The following is a 23,777-nucleotide window of genomic DNA, read 5'->3' as shown; positions in this document are numbered from 1 at the left end:
CCTCAAGCCTCTGGAAGGGTGGAAACGGCTTTTCCAGGCTCCGGAGGCAAAGTCCTTCCCGAATTTCCAGTAGGCCCATTTTTTGCCTTCTGAGAGCCTCTGCCTGAGCCCTGTACTTACCTGCATCCAAAACGGACTGCTTGGGGACTCCTGGGAAGGGCGGGGTGGGATGGGCAGGGCCAGACAAGAGTGGGATTTGGGGGTTCTCCGAACTGCACAGAATCTTAGCTATAGGTTCTTCCGAACCCCTGTGAACCCCCAGCAGCCTACCCCTGGATCTTCTGACTTTGCAGCACAGCTAACACTCAGCATCTTTTCTGCTTTTTTCTTGCTTCAGAATGTATGTCTAAGGTGTACAGAAACACATATATGGAAGGAGGAGACATAGCTAGGGTTTATACCCCAACTGCAGATTATTGTCAGATGGTGTGCACTTATCATCCAAGATGTCTTTTGTTCTCCTACATACCTGGAAGCTCGGTAAAAACTACTGCAAGGTAATGCTAAGATTATTTGATGAATTATGTGTACATTCCTGAGGGCATGACAGTGGTGTGAAAAGGCCTTTCTAAGACAAAAGAGCAAATAAGGAAATGGAAGGTACTTCTAAATAAATGATGACAAGAAGAAGACAAGAGTGAGTGGCAATGGAAGTTACATCTGTTGAGTTGGACACTCTTATAAATCCAGTAAGTAAGAAAAGAAGTAAATGTAAGAAATACCTATTGTATGAATAATGTATCCTACTTCCAACTAACAGGTTTTCTTGCTTCCTGAAAGAAATTGATACTCAAGAATTACCAAAGATTTACAGGGAAGGAATAATCTCTGGTCATTCTCAGAAGCAATGCACTCAAATTACTGGTAAGGCCTAATTATTTATTTACAAACAATTTACAAAGCAATGAAAAGAACATATGGCTCTAAAAGTGACCTTATAGCAAATCTAATAATTGGCCATTTATTTCAATATTCCTTGTACCAAAAAATTTGCTAAAGGTTTAGCTGGAAGCTTGAGTTGAAGTCTTTCCAGAACTTCAAGAATTTTACTCAAAGTCCTCTAGGAGAAGGGTTTTTCTTCTTAAAAAACTTAGATTTTCTTCCACATCTTTCTTTCTTTCTTTTTTCTAGCTTGCAGTAAAAAAGTCTATGAAGGACTGGATATGCAAGGGGAAAATTACAATATAACTACTGCTGACAATTATCATCACTGCCAACAGAGATGCACCAATGATAAGCACTGTTACTTTTTTACATATACCTTAGAATCATTTCACAGTGCACCACTACGGTAAATAATAATAAATAATATTCAGGATTTGTGTCATTGGACTAAAGAGAGAGTACAAATAGCTTGATACTACTGAAGTGCTTTGATATGCAGGTAGTCCTTGACTTACGACCAGAATTTGAGCCCAGAATTTCTGTTGCTAAGCGAGACATTTATTAAGTGAATTTTGCCCCATTTTACATCTCGCCATAGTTGTTAAGTGAATCACTGCAGTTGTTAAGTTAGTAACATGGTTGTTAAGTTAGTAACATGGTTGTTAAGTGAATCTGGTTTCCCCATTGACTTTGCTTGTTAGAAGGTCACAACAGCTTATGACCCTAGGACACTGCCACTGTCATAAATATGAGTCAGTTGCCAAGTTCTGAAATTTGATCACATGATCACGGGAATGCTGCAATAATTGTAAGTGTGAAAAATGGTCATAAGTCACTTTTTCCAAAGTCATTGTAACTTTGAATGGTCACTGAATAAACTGTTGTAAGTCAAGGACTACCTGTACTAACTGCTTGTGGGAATCAACACAGTGTATACCCTAGCAAGTGAACTTATGAAAGCTGGATCTGAAGCATTCATCATAAAAAGCAGGGACATGCAAGGTTTTCAGTTATCAAATGCAAACTATGCCCCCATTTTAGTTGCATGTTCAGAACTGGATTTGAAATTAAGTTCATAAAATGGCAGGTTCTGATACTGTTGTGATCCACTGGCTGTTGTTGCCCACATGGTGCACCAAAAGTCTTTCAATCTAGGATCCACGAGTTAATCAAATACTTAAATGTATCATATTATTGTTGAACACAATACTGGAATAAATGCAGGGAGATTATATCTAGGTCAGGGAACCCAGCCCCTGGACAGTCGCCCTCTACTGGGCCTTGAGCTGTTCAGAACCAGGCTTCAGAAATTGCGGGCAATTTTAGATGGTGCATCCCCAGTTGCGCAAGCAGTGGGAAAGTGCATGCGCACTCCATTTGCGCAAGCGGTGGAAGAGTATGCTCTCCTCTCACAGAAATGGAGCTGCTACTTGTGCAGGCAACCATCCCCTCCCACCACCACTGGTTCACAAAGCTGGAAAGATTGGAGAACACTGATCTAGGTTAAATATAGTTAAATTGTTGGACTTAATTAGGAGACCATGAATTCTAGTTTTCTCTTTAGAATGGAAGCTAGCTGGATAATTTTGAGTTGGTCAACCTCTCTGCCTAAAAAGAAAATACAGCAAAACTCTGTGAAATATTGCCAAGAATAGTGTCCTGTAGTCACCAGAAGTTAAAGTTAACTCAATGGACTGTAACAACTACATATTGGTTGAAAAAAACTTGATTGAATATTAGATAGCAGCAAAGAAATATAGAAACTTTATTTGTTGTTTTCTATTTTTTCAGTCCATCCCATTTTTTTCTACCAGAATCTGCCATTATACATATTATGTATACATATACTGTATACATATACAGTATACATCTAGAATTTAAGTACTATTGTTTTAGGTAATATCATATTTTTCCATGAATTCAGTTCAATCATTTTTTGTGCTAAAGCTGTCTAAAGTATTGGCCATCATTGCATGTTATGATACTATCTTTGCCTGACTCAAAGAATGTACTATCAGCATCCGGCAGGAGACGAGAGGGGCCCGGCTGCAGAGAGGGGGGCGAGCAAGGCACAACAGATACTAAATTATGTGAATTAACAATGAGTGATATAGATATGATTTGGAAAAATACTTTTTCTTGTCTACTCAATATGTATAGTTCCTAATAGAAACTATACAATAATAGGTTATAGCATAGTACTTTCTTTCTAATCTGTAGCACCATGAAAGATTAAGAAAGACATTGGATACTGGAGTCATATTTTACCCAAAACTGCGGTTTAGCTTTAACCGCAGTGGAATAAGCCATAATGACTGTGGTTACCCATTGCACTCAGCTATAAATCACATGGCTGGAATTCATACAGACCCTAAGCAAATCCAAGCAAATTGTGTGTCATATAGTATCCAGGTCACAATATGTTTATAATAAAACACAGGAGTCTGCAAGCTTAGCCTGAAATAATTGAGCTGAAGTTTGCATTAAATAGTATCTGTTTTCTTTTCTTATCCAGTAATAAATGCTACTTGAAATATAGCAGCACAGGAACCCCAAATCATATAAGGCAGCTTAGGAATGTTGTTTCTGGATTTTCATTGAAAACATGCCAACTTGCCCAAACAGGTAAGTTCCTTTGTTTTAAAACTATGGATATTATCACAAACTGTTTTAAGACATGGTGTGTAAATATGTGTCATACCAGACACTTTTCCAATTTGGCACCTTCCAGATTTGTTGGGACTGGCTGAAAATTTTAGTAACTGCAATTCCAGGATATCTGATGGGACCATATTGGGAACTTGCCCTATGGAGCAAGTTCCCAATGCTACAAGATCTATAACAAGGCTCTATAGGCAATTACAAGATAATTCTATAAATATGAATGCCAACTGAACTTGTTTCAAATTTTATTATGAATATTATAATCTAACTGGATTCATAATGTTCTTTGCATATTTTAGCACATTCTTCTAAATTATTTTTGCAATCTAAGCTATGCAGTCTAAGCTAATATTTACACCTAAGATTTGTGTCAAGCAAAAGTCATCCCTAACCCATCCCAGTGTCTTTCTTTCCGTCCTTGTCTAACTCATATTTTAAAAGGGGGCACCTGTATGGCACCATGCCCCCTCCCTCCATCAGACTGTCATCTAAGTTAGATCTTCTGAGTGAAGATTGTACTAGCCCACCTGTCTCTTTTCTGGGAAGCAGGGGAGAAGGGATACAACAGGCTAAAATGCATTTCTAGCTATTTTGGACTTGCCCTTTGAGGTTTTCAGAAATCTTAATCTCCTAAACTAAGAGATCTTCATCAATCACAAAATATATGAGCATCTTCTATGCCTGGTGGGCAATTTTCTATGAACATTATAGATCTCAGTTTCTTGCAAGTATCACCATTTTATGTAGGTTATCCATTAATGGTGAGATTAGTCCAGTAGAGAAACACTATATTGTAGCTTTCCTAGTATGGCATCCCTTAGATATACTGCAGCTCTTCCCAAGTCTCCACACATGTGGGGACACCAAGCTGGGATAGACTATTCTATGCACTCAAAAGTTTTCTGTCATGATTCTCATACATTCTGACAGAATCTGAAATGTAGACCTTTTCTCTCTCAATCCATATGTTTTTTTGATAATTTGATGACCGCATGGACTACTATGACTTTGCCAATTTATTTTCTGTGCAGATTGTCAAATGGAACTTTTTCAACATTTTGCTTTTTCTGGAATTACTGTTGCAAAGGTTTTGACCCCTGACAAATTTATATGCAGAACAGTTTGTACCTACCGTCCAAACTGCTTATTCTTTACGTTTTTCAGCAGTGAATGGGAAGTAAAAAGCCAGAGGTGAGTATAGTTTGATAACGTATGACAACTTTTAGAAAATTCAGTATTCGTTCTATTACCCTCTATGGTTCTGTGACATGAGATACCTTGTAGTGGGTATTTCTGCCCATCTGATCAACATTTGGCAATATCACACAGATTTCTTTTTGCAAAAATTACAATCTCACAAAGCTTTCTGGCTCTCAATTTACATTATATATAGCTAAATGTACCAGAAGAAAATTAAGATGTTCACCTGGGGGAAAAAAAGAATGTACATATATACACCACATATGAAAATGAAAAAAAAAGGGAAACTAAAGAAAGCTGGGGAAAACAGCACCCATGTTGGTGGTGTCATAACAAAAAGTATTCCTATAGAATTAAATGAATATCAACAGGCTGGTAAGAGGACAGTTCTTTGAGGACATGAGGCCAGGGTAAGCTGTAGGGAAATAGATAGTTCCCTAAATAACCACCGTGTAACGGGGTGAGCTCCTGTTACTTGTCCCAGTTTCTGCCAACCTAGCAGTTTCGAAAGCACATAAAAATGCAAGTAGAAAAAATAGGGACCACCTTTGGTGGGAAGGTAACAGTGTTCCATGCACCTTTGGTGTTGAGTCATGCCGGCCACATGACCACGGAGACGTCTTCGGACAGCGCTGGCTCTTCAGCTTTGAAACGGAGATGAGCACCGCCCCCTAGAGTCGGGAACGACTAGCACGTATGTGCGAGGGGAACCTTTACATTTACCTTTTAAGTAACCACCAACTTTTTAGCAGCTTAAGTCAATTGCAACACCTTGAAAAAGTCATGAACACACTTCAACATTCACCCTAACCTATTAATTGCAATTCCAGAACTTTGTTTAGAACAGGGTGCAATCCAGCAGGTTCTGACAGGTTCTGGAGAACCGGTAGTGGAAATTTTGAGCAGTTTGGAGAATCTGCAAATACCACTTCTGGCTAGCCTCAGAGTGGGGTGGGAATGGAGATTTTGCAATATCCTTCTCCCAGGAGTAGGGAGGGAATGGAGATTTTGCAATATCCTTCCCCTGCCACGCCCACCAAACCACACCACACCCACCAAGCCACGCCCACAGAACTGGTAGTAAAAAAAATTGGGTTTCACCACTGGTTTAGAAGTACTGCATTCAGCGCCAAAACAGTTTCAGTTCTGCTGGTTTATATTCAGTTAGGCCTGCAGACACACAAGGACTGAGCATGCTCATGCTGTCTGCTGGTGACACAGATTCATCCTTGCTAATGATAAGTATATAGGTAAAAGATACAGAACTTAAATACTGTATTTATTATTCTGTTCTTAATAGGATTTCTCCTGAATCCAGTCCAGAAATGAATACAAAGAGACTCAGAGACATTAGCAATCTATTGTAATAGCAGCAAAGTCAGTTGGCAGGTTAACTCATAAATGGCATGTAAGCTTAGATGGAAAGAGATCTGGGAAGAAGCATTTTATATAACTCGAAGAAACTCCACTTTCATTGACTTATAATAGATGCGGCCGGAAAATGCCTATTACACTTTCTAAGGTTCTGTATTTATATCAAATGTCCATTAAAGATATCTCCCTGAAATCTGTGTAGTTGTTGTGACCTGCCAGTTGCCAGCAGAGCTGGCAGCAGACTCGGACAATGAGTCTATCTACCATTGACCTCACCCCATTCCTAAGAGGTCTGTAAGGGGCATAAGAGCACAAACATGCCTACCGTTCCTGTCCTATTGTTTCCTTTCGTTATATCCAATTAATATAGTCATTACATACTTATACTCATATATATGCTTATATATTGTACAATTATTTCATGCTTATGCTTATATATACTGTGTGACAAAATAAATAAATAAAAATAAATAAATAGAGATTGGCGAGGAACTTGGACCAGCTCTGGAGTCTGGGGAAGGCTCTGATGGATGTTGTGTGTTGGACACAGAGATAGAGCCAGGGCCGTCTGACATTTCCAGCCACCGGAGAGGCAGCTGCCTTTGGAGGCTGAGATAAGTGGGCAGGAAGAACAGCTTGGGCCTATTCCAGATGCGCATATGCGCAGAGCTGTTAGGAGAGGAGAGCAACTGAGGATAAGGAGTTGACTCGGGAAACAAGGCACACTGTTGTGTCTTGCAGCCGGGGCCTTCTTACCTGCTCCCGAACACTGAGGAATGTATGCCTCCCGGCCCAAGTCCTGGCTCCATGCCCACACAAACTGCAGAAGAAGGAGCATCTCCCGGCCCCAGCCCTGACTCCATGCCCAGGCAAACGGAGCAGCTAGACCTCCCCTCCCCCACAGCATGTGAGCCTGAGGAGGGTTTATTCCCAACAGCTGCTGATTGGTGTGACCCTCGCATCAGAAGGCTGGATAGGCGGAGGCAACAGAAGGAAGGGAGGGGCAGGCCTTAATGAGTGCTGAGTCATGGAGCCACACCCCATGGCCTATATAAAGGATCTGCTTTCTGGCAGTCTCTGAGTCAGGCAAAAGTCGAACTTATCTTGCTGAAGTCACTTACTGGTCTCCTGCCTGCTCTGAGGACTTTGCTAGGACTTTGGGCAGAGCTGCAGAGGCAAGCCTGATTCGGATTTCCCTGACCCGGCCGTCAGCGGAGGAGTGGGACACGACACACACATGGATGCTCAATGGCCCCACCCTAGCTGGGGAATAAATAGAAGGAAAGTGGTTGTAGGAGACAACAGTTCGGATTTCCATGTTTCGTGCCTCAGAGACTGCTTGCCAGAACTTAATTTTCAGCTTTGTGGCTGGGACCTCACAGCCTGGCAATTATCACAAGGAACTGATAAGCTGTTGTGACCCAGGTTCCTGGACCCAGACTCCTGGACTCGGATGATTCAGAAAATGAGGGAGAAGACCTGGCAAGCCCTGCTTCTCTTGAGCCCTCTCCCTCCCTGGCACCCACTCAAAGGGAGGGGCCGGCAAGGCCTGATTCTCCCGGGCCTTCTTCTGATTTGGCAACGCCCCAAGAACAGTTTTGGAGGGACGCAAGATTACGAAGGCTTGATCGACGTGCGCAGCAGCGGAAGAGTTGGGACAAAGCCAAGTCATAATTGTCATGCAGTGACATCTGCAGAGACTATAAATAGGAGGCGGGACTTCCTGGTTTTTTGTCTCGGACAAAGCAATGAATTTGGCGCAAGCTAATTCATGGAGGGAAGAATATATTCGTGAGTAATTCTGGCCTTATCTATAATTTCCTCGTTATCTCCAGAAACTTGGCAGGCCCGTGGGTAGACGTGGCCAGGACATGTATCTATGTAAATAAAAGGAAAAAAGGAAGGCCTCTGACGGACTCTTTGCTGGGAGTATTGGGGAAGGAAACAGAACATTTTGTCCAAGACCTGACTAAAACATCTTCCACCAAAGATGGATCAGCAGCAGGTACAGCAGCAGTTAGAGCAGCTACGCGGCTAATCAACAGCTCCAGCAGCAAGTGGCTCACTTGGCAGGCCAACTTGCTGCCAGGAATGTGCCTGCAGCCCCCGCCATCCTCCCACTCCTCCTCCTCGTCGCAAGTGCCCGATAACCGTGCCGGATAAGTTTTCTGGGCAGCCTGAGATGTTCCCGACCTTCTTGGGACAGTGCCAGCTCTACATGGCTATGAGGCCAGAGGATTTCCCAGACGACCGGGCTAAGGTGGCCTTCGTGATTAACCTTCTTTCCGGCTCGGCTGCTCGATGGGCCACGCCCCTCTTGCTCCAGGACAGCCCCCTGCTGGCGGACCAACAGCGTTTTTGGCAGCACCTACGCACCATGTATGAGGACCCCGTTCGAATGCTGACGGCAACCAGGCGCCTTAAGGAACTCCGTCAAGGGAAACGCCCCCTGCAGGAGTACATCGCCGAATTTCGTCTTTTGTGCCAGGACTCTGACTGGAATGATGCAGCGCTGGTGGACGCGTTCCAGGAGGGACTCTCAGAGGAATTGCAAGACGAGCTGGCCCGCGTGGAGGCGCCGCGGACCCTCGACAACTTGGTGCCCCTTTGTCTCCGCCTCGATGCCCGTCTGCAACGGCGACCGTCCCGTCGCACCCCCCGGGACCCTCCGTCGACATCTGCACCCCCACTTCCTGCACCACCAGCACCCAGGGTCGCCCCACGTTTTGTAACCGCTGCGGAAGAGCCCATGGAGTTGGGAGCGGCCAGACCTCGCCTAACAGCCCAGGAGCGGAACCGGAGGCGCCAAGGGGGATTGTGCCTGTACTGTGGGGAGCCCGGCCACTTCGCCGCTTCTTGCCCCAGAAAGCGAAGTGGGGCACGCACGCCGGTCCCCGAATCACAGCGTGACCAATCGGGAAACGGAGCAGGCCCGACCTCGGGGAAACCCTAGGTCGGGCACGTACTAAGCCCCCACTGGACGTTGCGGAAGTAGACTCTGGGCCCCCTCGGCATCTGATTCTGGACACACGGATATGGTTGGGGAACCAGTCGGACGGGCTCCAGGCGCATGCGCTGGTGGACTCAGGAGCCACAACAAACTTTATGGACCAGGCCTTTGTGACCCAGTTTGCGGTCGCCGTGGTTCCGTGGACCCTCCGATGCGGTAGAGACAATTGATGGGCGAGAACTGGTGTCCGCCCCATTAAATTCGCCACCCAGCCTTTGCGCCTGGCTATTGGGGACCATGAGGAGGCGATCCAGTTTTATGTCACGGCGGACCTTCATTTTCCTTGGTCCTTGGGTTGGCCTGGCGGACCCACGATCCTCAGGTGGCCTGGTCGCGAACGCCATCTCTTTCCCGAGTCTGCAGTGCGTCGATCACATCCGCCACACCTGTGCCGGCCAGAACGTCCCCACCGCTGCCATCACCTTGCCTCCTGAGCTGACGGACTTCGCCGACGTGTTCAGCGAGAAGGAGGCGGACCGACTACCCCGCATCGGCCCTACGATTGCCCGTGGACCTTCTGCCCAACGCACCACTGCCTGTGGGACGCCTGTATTCCATGTCGGAGCCCGAGTTGGCCGCCTCAGGGACTTCCTGGACAAAAACCTGGCCCGAGGGTTCATCCGCCTTCAAAGTCCCTCTCGGCCCCGGTCCTCTTTGTGAAGAAGAAGACAGGGACTTGCGCCTATGCTGTGATTACCGCCGCTAAACGCCATTACGGTGCGGAATCGCTACCCCCGCCGCCATCCCGGAGCTACTGGAAAGGTTGCGGAGGCCACGATCTTCACCAAGCTCGATCTCCGGGGCCTACAACCTGGTGCGGATACGAGAAGGAGAAATGGAAGACGGCATTCGCACCCGACACGGACACTACGAATACACTGTCATGCCATTTGGGTTGACCAATGCTCCCGCCGCTTTTCAGCACTTCATGAACGACGTGTTCCGAGACATGTTGGATCGGTTCGTGGTTATCTACCTCGACGACATCCTGATTTACTCCCGGTCCAGGAAAGCCACCTTCGACACGTCAGTCTGGTTCTGCAACGCTATGGAGCAACAACTCAATGCGAAGCTGGAGAAATGCGTCTTCTTCCGGACTTCCATAGAATTCCTCGGCATATCATCTCGCCCGAGGCATAGCCATGGACCCATGTAAAGTAGAAGCTTTGTGTAGCTGGGAAGCCCTCGTCGGGTGAAGGATGTTCAGCGCCTACTGGGCTTCGCCAACTACTACCGGACCTTCATCCCGGCTTCGCCACACTGACAGCTCCACTTACCCAGCTCCTCAGGAAGAAGGTTGCATTCGGTGGGGTCCCCGCAGCAAGAAGCATTCACAGCCCTCAAGAAAGCCTTCGTCACGGAACCCGTCCTGAGGCATCCCGACCCGCTCCGGCCTTTTGTGGTGGAAACGGACGCGTCAATGTGGCTCTGGGAGCGGTGCTGCTACAGGCTCCGACGAATGGTGGCACACTTTTTCCTGCGCTTACTACTCCCGGAAACTCAACCCTTCCGAGCGCAACTACACTATCTGGGAAAAAGAGTTGCTGGCTATCAAGGCTGCATTCGAGGCTTGGCGACACCATCTGGAGGGCCCGACATCAGGTGGAGGTCGAGCGGACCATCGGAATCTCGAGCACCTCACCACAGCTCGGAAGTTAAACCAGCGGCAGATCCGGTGGTCGTTGTTTTGCCGGTTCAACTTCCGCGTGACCTACATTCCCAGCGGTCACAACCGGAGGGCGGATGCCCTGTCCCGCAAGCCAGAGTACCTCTGCGCCACGGACCCCCTTCCTCCACGGACAGTGCTGCCGGCAGAAGCCTTGGCCGCAGCACGGGAGCCAGTGGACTTGCGGGCCCAGGTGCGAGGCGCAGCGCCAGGACGCCTGGTCGCAGCAAAGGAGAGCGGAGGTGGGCCCCACGTCCCCTTGGACCTAGGAGGAGGACTTACTCAAGTTGGGGGGGCGATTATATGTACCCATAGGACCACTCCGAGCCCTCGTCATGACCCAGTGCCACGACAACCCTGCAGCAGGACATTTTGGGTTCTTCAAGACCCTCCACCTGGTGACACGGACCTTTTGGTGGCCCAGTGCGGCATGATATACATGCCTACGTGACATCCTGCGTACCGTGCCGGCAAGCCAAGACCGCCACGGGGCCCCTCCCGGCTCCTCCAGCCCTTGCCGACACCCGACAGACCCTGGGGCGATCTCTATGGATTTCCTGACAGACCTGCCGCCGTCCTCTGGGTTCACCACGGTGCTGGTGGTGGTGGACATGCTCACCAAGATGGCACACTTCATCCCATGCCGCGGACTGCCCACAGCCGCAAAACGCCCGTCTCTTTCTGCAGCACATCTTCCGCCTCCATGGTCTACCGGACAGGGTGGTTTCGGACCGCTGGAGTTCAGTTCACAGCCCGCTTCTGGAAGAGCCTGATGGCGCGTTGGAGGTGCAGGTATGTCTGTCGTCATCGCACCATCCGGAGACCGACGGGGGTACAGAGAAGGTCATCGGTATACTGGAACAGTATCTCCGTTGCTTCATCAACCAGCAACAGGACAACTGGGCCGACTACCTGTCTCTGGCGGAGTTTGCTTTTAACAACTCTCAGCACACCTCTACTCAGATGACCCCGTTCTTTGCCAATGTGGGGTACCATCCGCGGCTCTTCCCTCTGGCACCACCGACTCTCCTGTTCCCGAACGCAGACCTTCCTGACGGAATTGCATGCGGTCCAACAGTTGGTACGCCAGCAGCTGAATCGGGCAAAGGAGGACTACAACGGTCCGCTGACCGCTCCCGACGGGCAACGCCCCGCTGGCAGTTGGAGACCGGTGTGGCTCTCCACCAAACACCTCCCGTCCGACGAGCCGGTAAAGAAGTTGGACCACCGATTCATCGGCCCGTTCCCTGTCGAGGCAGTCATCAACCCGGTAGCCTACCGACTGACCCTGCCACGATCCATGCGGATCCACCCCGTTTTTCACCGGTCCCTTCTGGTTCCTGAGGCCACACCGAGTCCCCTTCGGTGCCCAACAGCACCCGTCACTGTCGCCGAGGACGGGTCGGAGGAATCTGAAGTCCACAGCGACGAGACTCTCGCTGGCTAAAGGGTCGTTTCCAATATTTGATCGCGTGGAAGGGATACGGGACTGATTTCTCCTGGGTAGATGCCTCCGACGTTCATGCCCCTGACCTGGTGCAGGCCTTCCATGAGCAGAACCCAGCCCGACCGCATCCCGATCGTCAGCCCGGGGAAGGGCCCTGCGGTGAGGATAGTGTTGTGACCCAGGTTCCTGGACCCAGACTCCTGGACTCGGATGATTCAGAAAATGAGGAGAAGACCTGGCAAGCCCTGCTTCTCTTGAGCCCTCTCCTCCCTGGCACCCACTCAAAGGGAGGGGCCGGCAAGGCCTGATTCTCCCGGCCTTCTTCTGATTTGGCAACGCCCAAGAACAGTTTTGGAGGGACGCAAGATTACGAAGGCTTGATCGGCGTGCGCAGCAGCGGAAGAGTTGGGACAAAGCCAAGTCATAATTGTCATGCAGTGACATCTGCAGAGACTATAAATAGGAGGCGGGACTTCCTGGTTTTTTGTCTCGGACAAAGCAATGAATTTGGCGCAAGCTAATTCATGGAGGGAAGAATATATTCGTGAGTAATTCTGGCCTTATCTATAATTTCCTCGTTATCTCCAGAAACTTGGCAGGCCCGTGGGTAGACGTGGCCAGGACATGTATCTATGTAAATAAAAGGAAAAAAAAAGGAAGGCCTCTGACGGACTCTTTGCTGGGAGTATTGGGGGAAGGGAAACAGAACATAAGCCCTGTTACTGCAGTTAACTCTTTGAAGGACTATTGCCTGGACTTTTCTGCTAAGGGTGGGTCGGAAGCAGTGTTGGGATTCAGCCAGTTCTCACCACTTCGGGAGAACCGGTTGTTAACTTTCTGAACAGTTTGGTAAACTGATTTTTGGAAGAAATCATTAGGGCAGAGAACAGGTTGTTAAATTATTTGAATCCCACCACTGGTCGGAAGAGTAGCTTTTGGTTCCTTGTTCTTGTCCAGCTGTGTGGGACTTGCAACAGTCAAATATTAGCCCTGATTATTTGATGTTTTTGCTTTAGATATACCTGTCTAATGATGACTTCAAGAAGTGAAAAACCAGAGAAAATTACAGAAAGAGCAAATGTTATATCAGGATTCAGTCTCTTGAACTGCCGTAGAGCCGAACCTGGTAATGAAAAGATGATTCAAAATGCTACTAATTATAATAAAATTGCATGACCAGTTTTTGGCCTGTAATCTGTCTTTGACATAAACTTTCATAATATTTATAAAATGATTGCAGCATGCCATTCCCAGACCTACCCTGAATTAAACTTCGGTGGGACAGAACTGAATGTGGAATATGTCAGTGGGCACAACGCTTGCCAGCAACTTTGTACAATGACCCTACGCTGCCAATTTTTTACTTATGTTTTCCGTAAAATGCAGTGCAACCAACAAGGGTATGTGCTTTTGTTTCATTTACAAAATAACCATAATGTGAATTTTTACATGCTCCCTTTTGGAAAAAAAATACTTTTAGAATGATATTGCTTCTTTTATTTCCTGTATAGCAAATGTAAATGCTATTTAAGAATGTCGGCCAATGGGTCCCCAGATAATATTGAGGCTGAGAATGAAATAGTTTCAGGCTATTCTTTAAGACTGTGCCAAACTAGTGAAAGCCCTGGTGAGTATTCAATTCAGTCCTCTTCTGTTGTCTTTATAGGATGGAACAGGAGATGTTCATTCACTTTGGGAAGACTTGTATTATCCCTAACCTGATCATTTCCAGAAATGTTGGACTAATATTCTTCTAGTCTTGTACTAGCATATTACTGAGCCCTGCAGTTGGGATTATGGGGAAATGCAATACTCCAACTTGAAAAATTGTTCTCAAGGATGGAAATTCTCATTTTATCAATATTTCATAACTTTTGAATTTAAAATATTTAGTGATACCAAAGAGACTAAAGAAAATTATACCCATCATTTCATTTCTGAATTTCCTTATGATTCACTATACTGAATAGTTTGCAGGCTGTTCACTGATGTCACATATTTATTGAATTTTGTGATTTGACATTATAGATCTTTAATTGTTTAGTCTTTAATATCCTTAATGGTCTACAAGCCAACATCAGGTTTACTTATTTATTTATTTGAATTTTTTTATCCCACCTTTATTACTTGATTTCTTGATAGCTTTTCTACCTTTGTTAATCCCGGTGTTTTCTAAACTAGAATCTAGCTGTTTAAAATTTTATTTTATTTATTTATTTATTTGATTTTTATACCGCCCTTCTCCCGAAGGACTCAGGCGGTGTACAGGCAGAATAAAACCAACAAAGAACAATATACAAAGTTAAAATATCAATTAAAAACTTATTAAATGAGCCTGAAAAATTTAAGAAATTTACCATAAAACCAAAAACCCCATTAAAATTGCTAAAAATTTGAGTTTAAAATTCCATTCAAGCCAGCCCCGCGCGAATAAAGAGATATGTTTTCAGTTCGCGACGGAATGTCCGAAGGTCAGATATCTGGCGTAAGCCCGGGGGGAGTTCGTTCCAGAGTGTGGGAGCCCCCACAGAGAAGGCCCGTCTCTGGGGCCGCCAGCCGACATTGTTTGGCGGACGGCACCTGAGGAATCCTCTCTGTGAGAGCGCACGGGTTGGTGGGAGGCATGTGGTAGCAGCAGGCGGTCCCGTAAGTACCCAGGTCCTAAGCCATGGTGCGCCTTAAAGGTCGTGACTAACACCTTAAAGTGCACCCGGGAGGCCACAGGTAGCCAGTGCAGCCTGCGCAGCAGAGGTGTTACATGGGAGCTGCGTGCAGCTCCTCTATCACCCGCAGCTGCGTTCTGGACTAACTGAAGCCTCGGACGCACTTCAAGGGAGCCCCATGTAGAGACCGTTACAATAATCCAAGCGAGAGGTAACGAGCGCGTGAGTGACCGTGCATAAGGCATCCCGATCAAGGAAGGGGCGCAACTGCCGAACCAGGCGAACCTGGTGGAAGGCCCTCCTGGAGACAGCCGTCAAATGATCTTCAAACGACAGCCGATCATCCAGGAGGACACCCAAGTTGCGCACCCTATCCTTTGGGGCCAATAACTGCCCCAACAGCCAGCAGCGGTTGCAGCTGGCTGAATCGGGATGCCGGCATCCACAGCCACTCCGTCTTGGAGGGATTAAGCTTGAGCCTGTTTCTCCCCATCCAGACCTGTACGGCCTCCAAACACCGGGACAGCACTTCAACAGCTTCATTGGGGTGGCCGGGGTGAAAAGTACAGCTGGGTGTCGCCAGCGTACTGCTGGTATCTCACCCCAAAGCCACTGATGATCTCACCCAGCGGCTTCATATAGATGTTGAACAGCAGGGCGAGAGGATCGACCCCTGCGGGACCCCACAAGTGAGGCCCTCGCGGCCCACCTCTGCCCCCGTCAACACCGTCTGCGGCCGGTCGGAGAGATAGGAGGAGAACCACCGATATACGGTGCCTCCCACTCCCAATCCCTCCAACCGGCGCAGCAGGATACCATGGTCGATGGTATCAAAAGCCGCTGAGAGGTCTAACAGGACCAGAGCAGAGGAATAACCCCTGTCCCTGGCCCTCCAGAGATCATCCACCAATGCGACCAAAGCCGTCTCTGTGCTGTATCCGGGTCGGAAACCGGACTGGAACGGGTCCAGATAGACATCTTCATCCAGGTACTGGGGTAGCTGTTGAGCCACAGCACTCTCTACAACCTTCGCAACAAAGCGAAGATTGGAGATCGGACGATAATTACTTAAAATAGCTGGGTCCAGAGAAGGCTTCTTAAGGAGGGGTCTCACCACTGCCTCTTTCAAGGCGGCGGGGAAAACTCCCTCCAACAAAGAAGCATTAATAATCCTCTGGAGCCAGCCTCGTGTCACCTCCTGAGTAGCCAGTACCAGCCAGGAAGGGCACGGGTCCAGTAAACATGTCGTGGCATGGAGCCTCCCCAATAACCTGTCCACGTCCTCGGGAGCCACAGGATCAAACTGATCCCAAACAGACTCAACAAGACGTGCCTCCTCTCCCCCGCTTGGATCATCCCAAATTCGGTCCAGATCGTCCCGGAGCTGAGCGATTTTATCGTATAGATAACCGCTAAACTCCTCGGCGCGTCCCTGCAAAGGGTCATCCCGCACCTCCTGATGAAGGAGGAGCGGGTCACCCGAAACAGGGCGGCCGGGCGGTTATCTGCCGACGCAATGAGGGTGGAGGCGTAGGTACGCCTCGCCTCCCCCATTGCCACTAGGTAGGTCCTAGTATAGCACCTAACTAGTGTCCGATCAGCTTCGGAGCGACTGGACCTCCAGGTGCTCTCTAGGCGTCTTCGCCGGCGTTTCATCTCCCTCAGCCCCTCGGAGAACCAAGGGGCCAGACGAGACCTACGCCGGGTCAGAGGCCGCAAAGGCGCGACACGGTCCAAGGCCCCCGCCGCGGCCTGTTCCCAGGCCGCGACGAGTTCCTCAGTCGTGCCGTGGGCCAGATCCTCAGGGAAAGGCCCAAGCTCCGTCAGGAACCTCTCAGGGTCCATCAGGCTCCTGGGACGGAACCAACGTATAGGTTCCGTCTCCCTGCGATGGTGAATGGCGGTTCGGAAGTCTAGGCGAAGGAGAAAATGATCGGACCATGACATTGGTTCTGTTACTAAATCATCTAGTACCAGATCATTTAACCACTGACCAGAGATATAAATCAAGTCCAGCGTGCCTCCCCCCATGTGCGTAGGGCCATCATTTACTCGAGTCAGGTCTAAGGCCGTCATGGAAGCCTCAAACTCCCGAGCTGCCGTTGATGACAAGCAGTCTGGGGGTCTCAACCGCCACAGCGGCGAGCACCTCCAACAGCTCTGGCAGGGCTGTGGTCACGCAGCAAGGAGCCAGGTACGCGACCAACAAGCCCAACTGGCTCCTATGGCCCCACCGCACATAGAGGATTCACAGCCGGCAATCTGAGGAACAGTGGCCTCCTCGGCTCTAGATCTTCTTTAATAACAACCGCCACCCCCACCCCTACCTTGGGCCTCGGCTGATGAAATGCTCGGAAACCTGGAGGACACATCTCAACGAGGGGAACCCCCCCTCTGGGCCCAACCAGGTCTCCGTAATGGCCATAAGGTCCGCGGGCCCCGGCTGGATAAGATCGCAGATCAGGGGGGCCTTGCTAACCACGGACCGGCATTACACAACATCAGCCAAGGTCCAAGCTCTGAGGATCATGGCCACCTGAGGAACGGGTGGGGTTGGGGCTGAGCACGCGATCGCATTTAGACATCGAACACGTGCTCCCAACTCTCGATACGCCCCCCCCGCCATATCTGCCCCTCCCACTTACCGTACAGATCGAAAAGCCCTCTGAACCTGGAACATCGCCCTCCCCCGCTGCCTTCGGACAAGATGGCAAAGTGCCGCGAACTAGCACAGGGGCTGGATCCCTCCCCGATGGGTTTTCACCCCCACCCGTCACATCCCTCCCTCCCCTTAAAAACCCCTTATTAAAAAATCTATTTAAAAAACCCCATAAGTTCTTCTTGCTCGTGTGCCACCTCTCTGGGTCCCAAGACCCTTCGTTGAGGTAGGCCCTCGATAGCTTAGAGGGCCATTCTTGCGAGGCGGGGGAACCTCGCAATCGTAGTAGTTCGGCGAGCGTATATCTCATGGAGCGGTAGTCCAGATAGTCGCGGTAAAAGTGTCCATCCTAGGCCGTTCAGAGATGTATCCGTCGTAAACAAAGATCACCAAAGGCCCATAAAAGATGGCCAACCATATGGGTCCAAGTCCGTAGGAGTCCGTGGGACCACAAGAGTGAAAAGGTCTCCCACACACTCCCGGCTGCGCACCGTCACGGGACAAAGACCCGTGCAGTACGCTAATTGAAATAACGACGTCCATGCCCTCATGCCATCCATGTCTCCTCCTAAAGGCCAGCCGATTCTTAATCCTATTCCTAAACTTTCTAACGTAGCTTTCAACAAATAATTCCGAGCAAATAGTTATATTGTAGGTCAAGCTACCTATTGATTGACACGTCAACTGCTGTTTTCTGGTATGTCTTTACTCTTAGTACATTTCACATGGAACAACTTCTTTGAATTTCATTTAGTTGAAACTTTTGAGTTTCAGGCTGCTAATCAATCTCAAGTTTTAAGATGATTCCCTGATTTATACTATTAGACATATACTTTGAATGTCCACCTATCAGAGAAAGAAAGGGAGAGATATTATATTATGTTAAACTTCATAGACTGGGATATGAAATAACATGATGTGACATGTAAACATGTAGGTCAGGGTCAGTGATGAAATCCAATTTTTTTTACTACGGGTTCTGTCGGCGTGGTTTGGTGGGCATGGTGTGGCTTGGTGGATGTGGCTTGGTGGGCGTGGCAGGGGAAGGATACTGCAAAATCCCCATTCCCACCCCACTCTGGGGCCAGCCAGAGATGGTACTTGCCGGTTCTCTGAACTGCTCAAAATTTCTGCTACCGGTTCCCAGAACCTGCCAGAACCTGCTGGATTTCACCCCTGGTCAGGGTTGAACTGTAAAATTCTTGGTAATCTCTGAGCTTGGTTATTTGCTTGCAGACACTTCATTATCTGACTAAGTAACATGATTACGGTAGCACTGATGTTGCCTAATTGGATAATGAAACATGTTCATGCAAACAACCAAGCTCAGATAGCATCAAAAGCTCTTTATATCCCTTTCTGCAACATTGTTGATCATTAGAGCTTGTATAGCTCCTAAAGCTAATGCACTTTATACAGTCCTCCAAATGAATTCCATGAATTCACTTCCTGGTAGAGGCTTTGAACCCCATGGAAAAAGATTGGGCTCTTTGTGTCTGATACTTACTAATACAATTGACTAATATATTGATCAGTGTAACTTTTAGTAACCATGTTAATGGCGTTCCAAATCAGCTTTTCCTTTTATGTACCATCGAGTGTGTTAGATTTGAATTCTTATGATCTAGTATCAGAAATCCTGAATGACCCCTGATGTAGTGATTAAAAGTTATTTTAGTCTGTGTGCAGAAACCAGAAAAACGGTCAAGGGTTGTTGGAGGATCAAACTCTTCTGTTGGTGAATGGCCTTGGCAAGTCAGTTTACACACAATGCTCCCTGTTCAGATCCATCAGTGTGGTGGTTCAATCATCAGTGACCAATGGATTTTGACAGCTGCCCATTGCTTTCAAAAGTGAGTAAATTATGTTCATAGCAGAAACAGAGAAATCATGTAACAGGATAGCTTTTGCTACTGTTGATTAACAAGTTCTGATTAGAGACATCACTATATATGAACCCTAGAACTCCTGGTCAAAGCCCTGAGGATTAGTCCAGAACTGATATATACAAGTATTGTCTATATGATTTAAACTATATGATTTAAACAATTACATTAAATAATTCTGTGGTGTACTATATCGTGAAATGTATTGTTCACATGTTTTATATCATAGCTCTCATGCAATTAGCTTGACTGATTGGGCGTCATATAAAATGAAAGTTCAAAATATCTGTGAGGTTCTCATAGATTCAAAATGATGGCAACTGCAGTCATCATTTGGACGGCATTAGAATAAAAAATGTGGATAAAATAATACTTTGATCCAGGAGTGTCAAACTCAATTTCATCAGCATTGTGGTTATCCTCCAAAGACGCAGTGGGGGGCGTGTCTGGGTGGTCACAGCTGACTGGGTGTGGCCCAGTCAGGGGACATGGCCAGCATGACATCATTTGCATGGGGGGTGCATGTGGGGGCTGGGTGGAGTTGGGGAGGAATCCAGGGGTCTCTGGTGGGTTGGGTGGTGGGCAGGAGGCTCATCCAGGGGGATGAGGTGACATGAGGCAGAGGGTGGGGTTTCTGCAACCAGAATCTGTTGGCCGGTGCACGCTCACTGCCCTTTGTACACAGGGGACAATAGGTTACAGCTGCAGCCTGTCGGCCGCTCAGCTGGCACACTCTGCCGCTCCAGAGCCTGCTGCCACCACCGGGCTGGCTGTCTAAGCAACAAGTGCAGTGGCAGCATCAGGCAGAGACAGGGGAGAGGCACATGATGTGGACTGCTGGATGTACTTACTCTATCCCATTGTCTGTTTTTGCTTGCAGTTGGAGAGCAGGTTGCTGCTGGTCATCTTCTCCTCAGTGGATCTTGCCCTTGCCCATGGAATATGTTCCCCTTCTGCACTTGATGCACCTCAGCCTCACTGCAAGCTTCTGCTGCCATCTGGCAAACCCTTCCAGCCCAAGGGGTTGAAGCAGCCATTTAGAAAGGCCAAGCAGAGGTGGTAGAGCACACCCAGACCCAGCGGGCAACAGATAGACACTCCGAATGGGGTAAGCCGTATAGCCATCGGTGCCATGGTCACCCAGGCCCAGCAGAGATGGGGGGAGGCACATGATCCCGGCTGGGCCTGGGTGGCCAGGGATGGGGTGGCTGTCTTTTGCCTGCTGGGCCTGGGAGTGCTCTACCACCTCCAATCAGGCTTTCTAGCTTGCCCCTTTGCTGACTTCGTGTTAGGAGGGTGTGATGTTCCGGGTGGTGATGGCAATGGCCTAATGGACTTGCATGAACTGCTGGAGGCCTTGGTGGTGCTATTGGCTCAAACTGGTGCCGAGGTGCATTGGGTACATGGATACATGAGGGGAATGCTCCACATGCAAGATCCAAGATCCATGAGAGGGCCGAGGAGCTGACCAGCAGTGACCTGCTCTCCAACCGCAAATGAAAACAGATGGGATGGAGTAGGTGGGCCAATGGTGCTGCTGCCCCATCCCACCTTGTCTCGGCCTGTGGCAGTAGCAGTAGCTGGAAGCAGAGGCACAGAGGGGAGGCATGCAATCCAGACTGCTGGATGTGCTCGGCATCTGCCTGCCCCCTCCCAGCCATGTGGGATGGAGCAGGCGCATCTGGTGGTCCACAACATGTGCCTCTCCCCTGCCTCTTCCTGCTGCCAGTGCTGCCGCTGCTGCCATAACTGCTTCTTGGAGGGCCAGCCTGGTGGTCTCAGTGAGCTGGTGGTCTCAGTGAGCTGTAGAGCCCCTGCTGTCAGACACCCCTGTGTGCGCGCACACACACACACACACACACATGCACACACACAAACACCCATGAAAGACCAGCAAGTAGGGCATGGAGATGCTGGTGTGGGCGTGGCGCTAATCTGTAACCTGGTGGCATCTATTTGGGTTGGACTGTGGCCAGCCTTAGATCTGTGGTGGTGCCTCATCCCCAACCCCTGGCTGTATGCATAGGAGGTGGTGAGCGCTCAAGGGCTGGCATCCTGGGTGAAAGGGAAACACTCAGAATGCAGTCCCCAGATGCATGACACATCTGGCTGCTGGCTGCCAATTTGACACTCCTGGTTTAGAATTATGAAAAACAGCCTTATTTCTATATATTTAATCTTAATTTTCCTTGTTTTTATTTTCCTTTAGCTTTCCGTTAACTGAACTTTGGCGTGTTTACAGTAGCATTTTGAAACAGTCTGAAATAACAAATGAAACTACTTTCTTCAAAATCCAAAAAATGATTGTTCATCCCAGATATGAAATTTCAGAGTCAGGATATGACATTGCTTTACTAAAATTTGACAGAGCCTTGAATTTCAGTGGTATGTTTACATTTATTTACAAAACCTTTAATATTATCTTAGTATTTCATATATTGCAGTGTCATAGTTTGTTTAATAATGGTCAGTTGAATATGCCATCATTGGAATCACTGTATTAAATCCAAGTCTAATAAATTACCATGAAAAACGAACCTAAGTAAGACGATGTTTTTCAAGTCTAAATAAAGTGAGAAAAAAATCCAAGAAGACACAGATAATTTTAAATAAGAATAAGAAAAGTGGAAACATCTTAAAAATAAGATAATAAAAAAAGATTGAAAGGAAATGGCAAAAAGGTCAGATTTCTTTAGATAAGCCATCGTAATTGAAACTTAATTAAAACACATTCCACAATGTAAGAAAATATGAACCAAAAACAGGAAAACACAAGTACTATTGGCATTCTAGTAGCATGCTAAGAAGATTTTGTTTCAGAAAAAGAGGCCTATCACAGTGAGAAATTCAACAAACAACTTATCTTACAAATAGACTCAGTTATAGCAGATAGACAGGTAATCGATATGAAAGTGGCGTTTTAAAAGAAACTTGGAACATCTGGTCAGCTTAACATTTACTTGGGCAAAATGGTAGAAAAGTAATCAGATTATAAATAAACCTATGGCAGAATTAAGCAAAAATCAAAATGGTTTCTACAGCGATGACTTAAATTTGTAAAAAGGTCTTTGATAAAAGCTCTTAAACAAGCTTAGCAATCATAGTGTAAGAGGAGGCTATTTTTTTTTTATGAAAACTGAAGCAATTTTAGGCAATCTTCTCAGACAGATGAAGTGACAAGTGGAATCCTCAAGAGTTTATACAAAGATGGGAGTTTTTCATCTTATTCATAAATGATCTTGATTTGAATAAACAGCGAGAAGACCAAGTACCCAAGATATTCAATGTGACAGTTATTTACAAGATTTACAAAAAAAGATTTCTTTAAATTGTATTAATTTAAAGTAATGCAGTTAGGGAAAATTGGTACAGTAACTTCAGAAGAACGCTGAGTCTCTATACCTAACTTAAGATTTTTGGGTCCACATCATAGATAGCTCAATATATTCACTTTACAGCTGCAAAAAAGGGAAATTCCATTCAGGTTTCATTAAGAAAAGGACTGAAAATGAAGTAACTAACATTGGAATGTCCTAACACAGGGGTCCCCAACCTCTGAGTCATGGCCCAGCTATTGACAACCAGGCCATAGAAATGGTGGGCAAGTGTGCACGTGCATGTGTGCTCCATTTGCGTGAGTGGCGGGCACGTGTGCACAGCATTCACACAAATGAAGCTCTCTGTGTGTGTGCTTGCTGGCTGTCTCGTGGAACCATCCTCTCTCTTCCCCTCCACCCACCAATCTGCAAAGCTGGAAAGATTGGGGAACTCTGTCCTAACATTAATCTATGATACTCCTGCATCTAAAATACTGTGTACAGTTCTGAAAAGGGATGAAAAAATGTACAAAAAGGAAATCAAAACAAGGTGTTGACACAGATAGAAATGTTCAAACTCAATCTTCAGGAACAAAAACAGAAGCTGATTAAGGCATATGGAATTATGCACAGCATGGACAAAGTTGGTTGGGAAGGATTTTTCTCCCCCTTTAAAAGTATCAGGACCAACCAAGCTGCATCCAATGAAAAAAGTCAGGGAGAACATGTTCAACAAGAGTGTTGGATTTTTAAACTTTGAGTTTTTTATTTATTTAATTTGCACCCCACCTTTATTATCTTTACAAATAACTCAAAGTGACAAACATATCCAACACAATTTCCTGCTCCTATTTTCTCCACAACAACAGCCCTGTGAAGTGAGTTGGGTTGAGAGAGAGTGACAGGCTGAAAGTCACCCAGCTGGCTTTCATGGCTAAGGCAGGACTTTAAGTCATGGTCTCTCGCTTTCTATCTTAGCCACTAGACTTCGGACTGGGGAGTGCCT

The 23,777-nt window shown here is 47.2% G+C and overlaps 1 protein-coding gene across 1 annotated transcript in view; it reads left to right on the top strand.

The window, feature by feature from the left end:
- Window positions 1-367: 367 nt before the first annotated feature.
- KLKB1 (kallikrein B1) overlaps window positions 368-23,777 on the top strand; it is a 31,896-nt gene continuing 8,486 nt past the window's right edge. The window contains exons 1-10 of the mRNA XM_058193614.1: window positions 368-497; window positions 761-864; window positions 1,132-1,291; window positions 3,401-3,510; window positions 4,581-4,740; window positions 13,263-13,372; window positions 13,487-13,646; window positions 13,758-13,873; window positions 19,247-19,421; window positions 21,664-21,839. Coding sequence (XP_058049597.1) covers window positions 370-497; window positions 761-864; window positions 1,132-1,291; window positions 3,401-3,510; window positions 4,581-4,740; window positions 13,263-13,372; window positions 13,487-13,646; window positions 13,758-13,873; window positions 19,247-19,421; window positions 21,664-21,839 — 1,399 coding nt within the window. The 5' untranslated portion in view covers window positions 368-369. The remainder of the gene's footprint in view (window positions 498-760; window positions 865-1,131; window positions 1,292-3,400; window positions 3,511-4,580; window positions 4,741-13,262; window positions 13,373-13,486; window positions 13,647-13,757; window positions 13,874-19,246; window positions 19,422-21,663; window positions 21,840-23,777) is intronic.

Source organism: Ahaetulla prasina, chromosome 8 (assembly GCF_028640845.1).
Source record: "Ahaetulla prasina isolate Xishuangbanna chromosome 8, ASM2864084v1, whole genome shotgun sequence".
Taxonomy (NCBI): Eukaryota; Metazoa; Chordata; class Lepidosauria; order Squamata; family Colubridae; genus Ahaetulla; species Ahaetulla prasina.
This window is presented reverse-complemented; position numbering and strand designations above follow the sequence as displayed.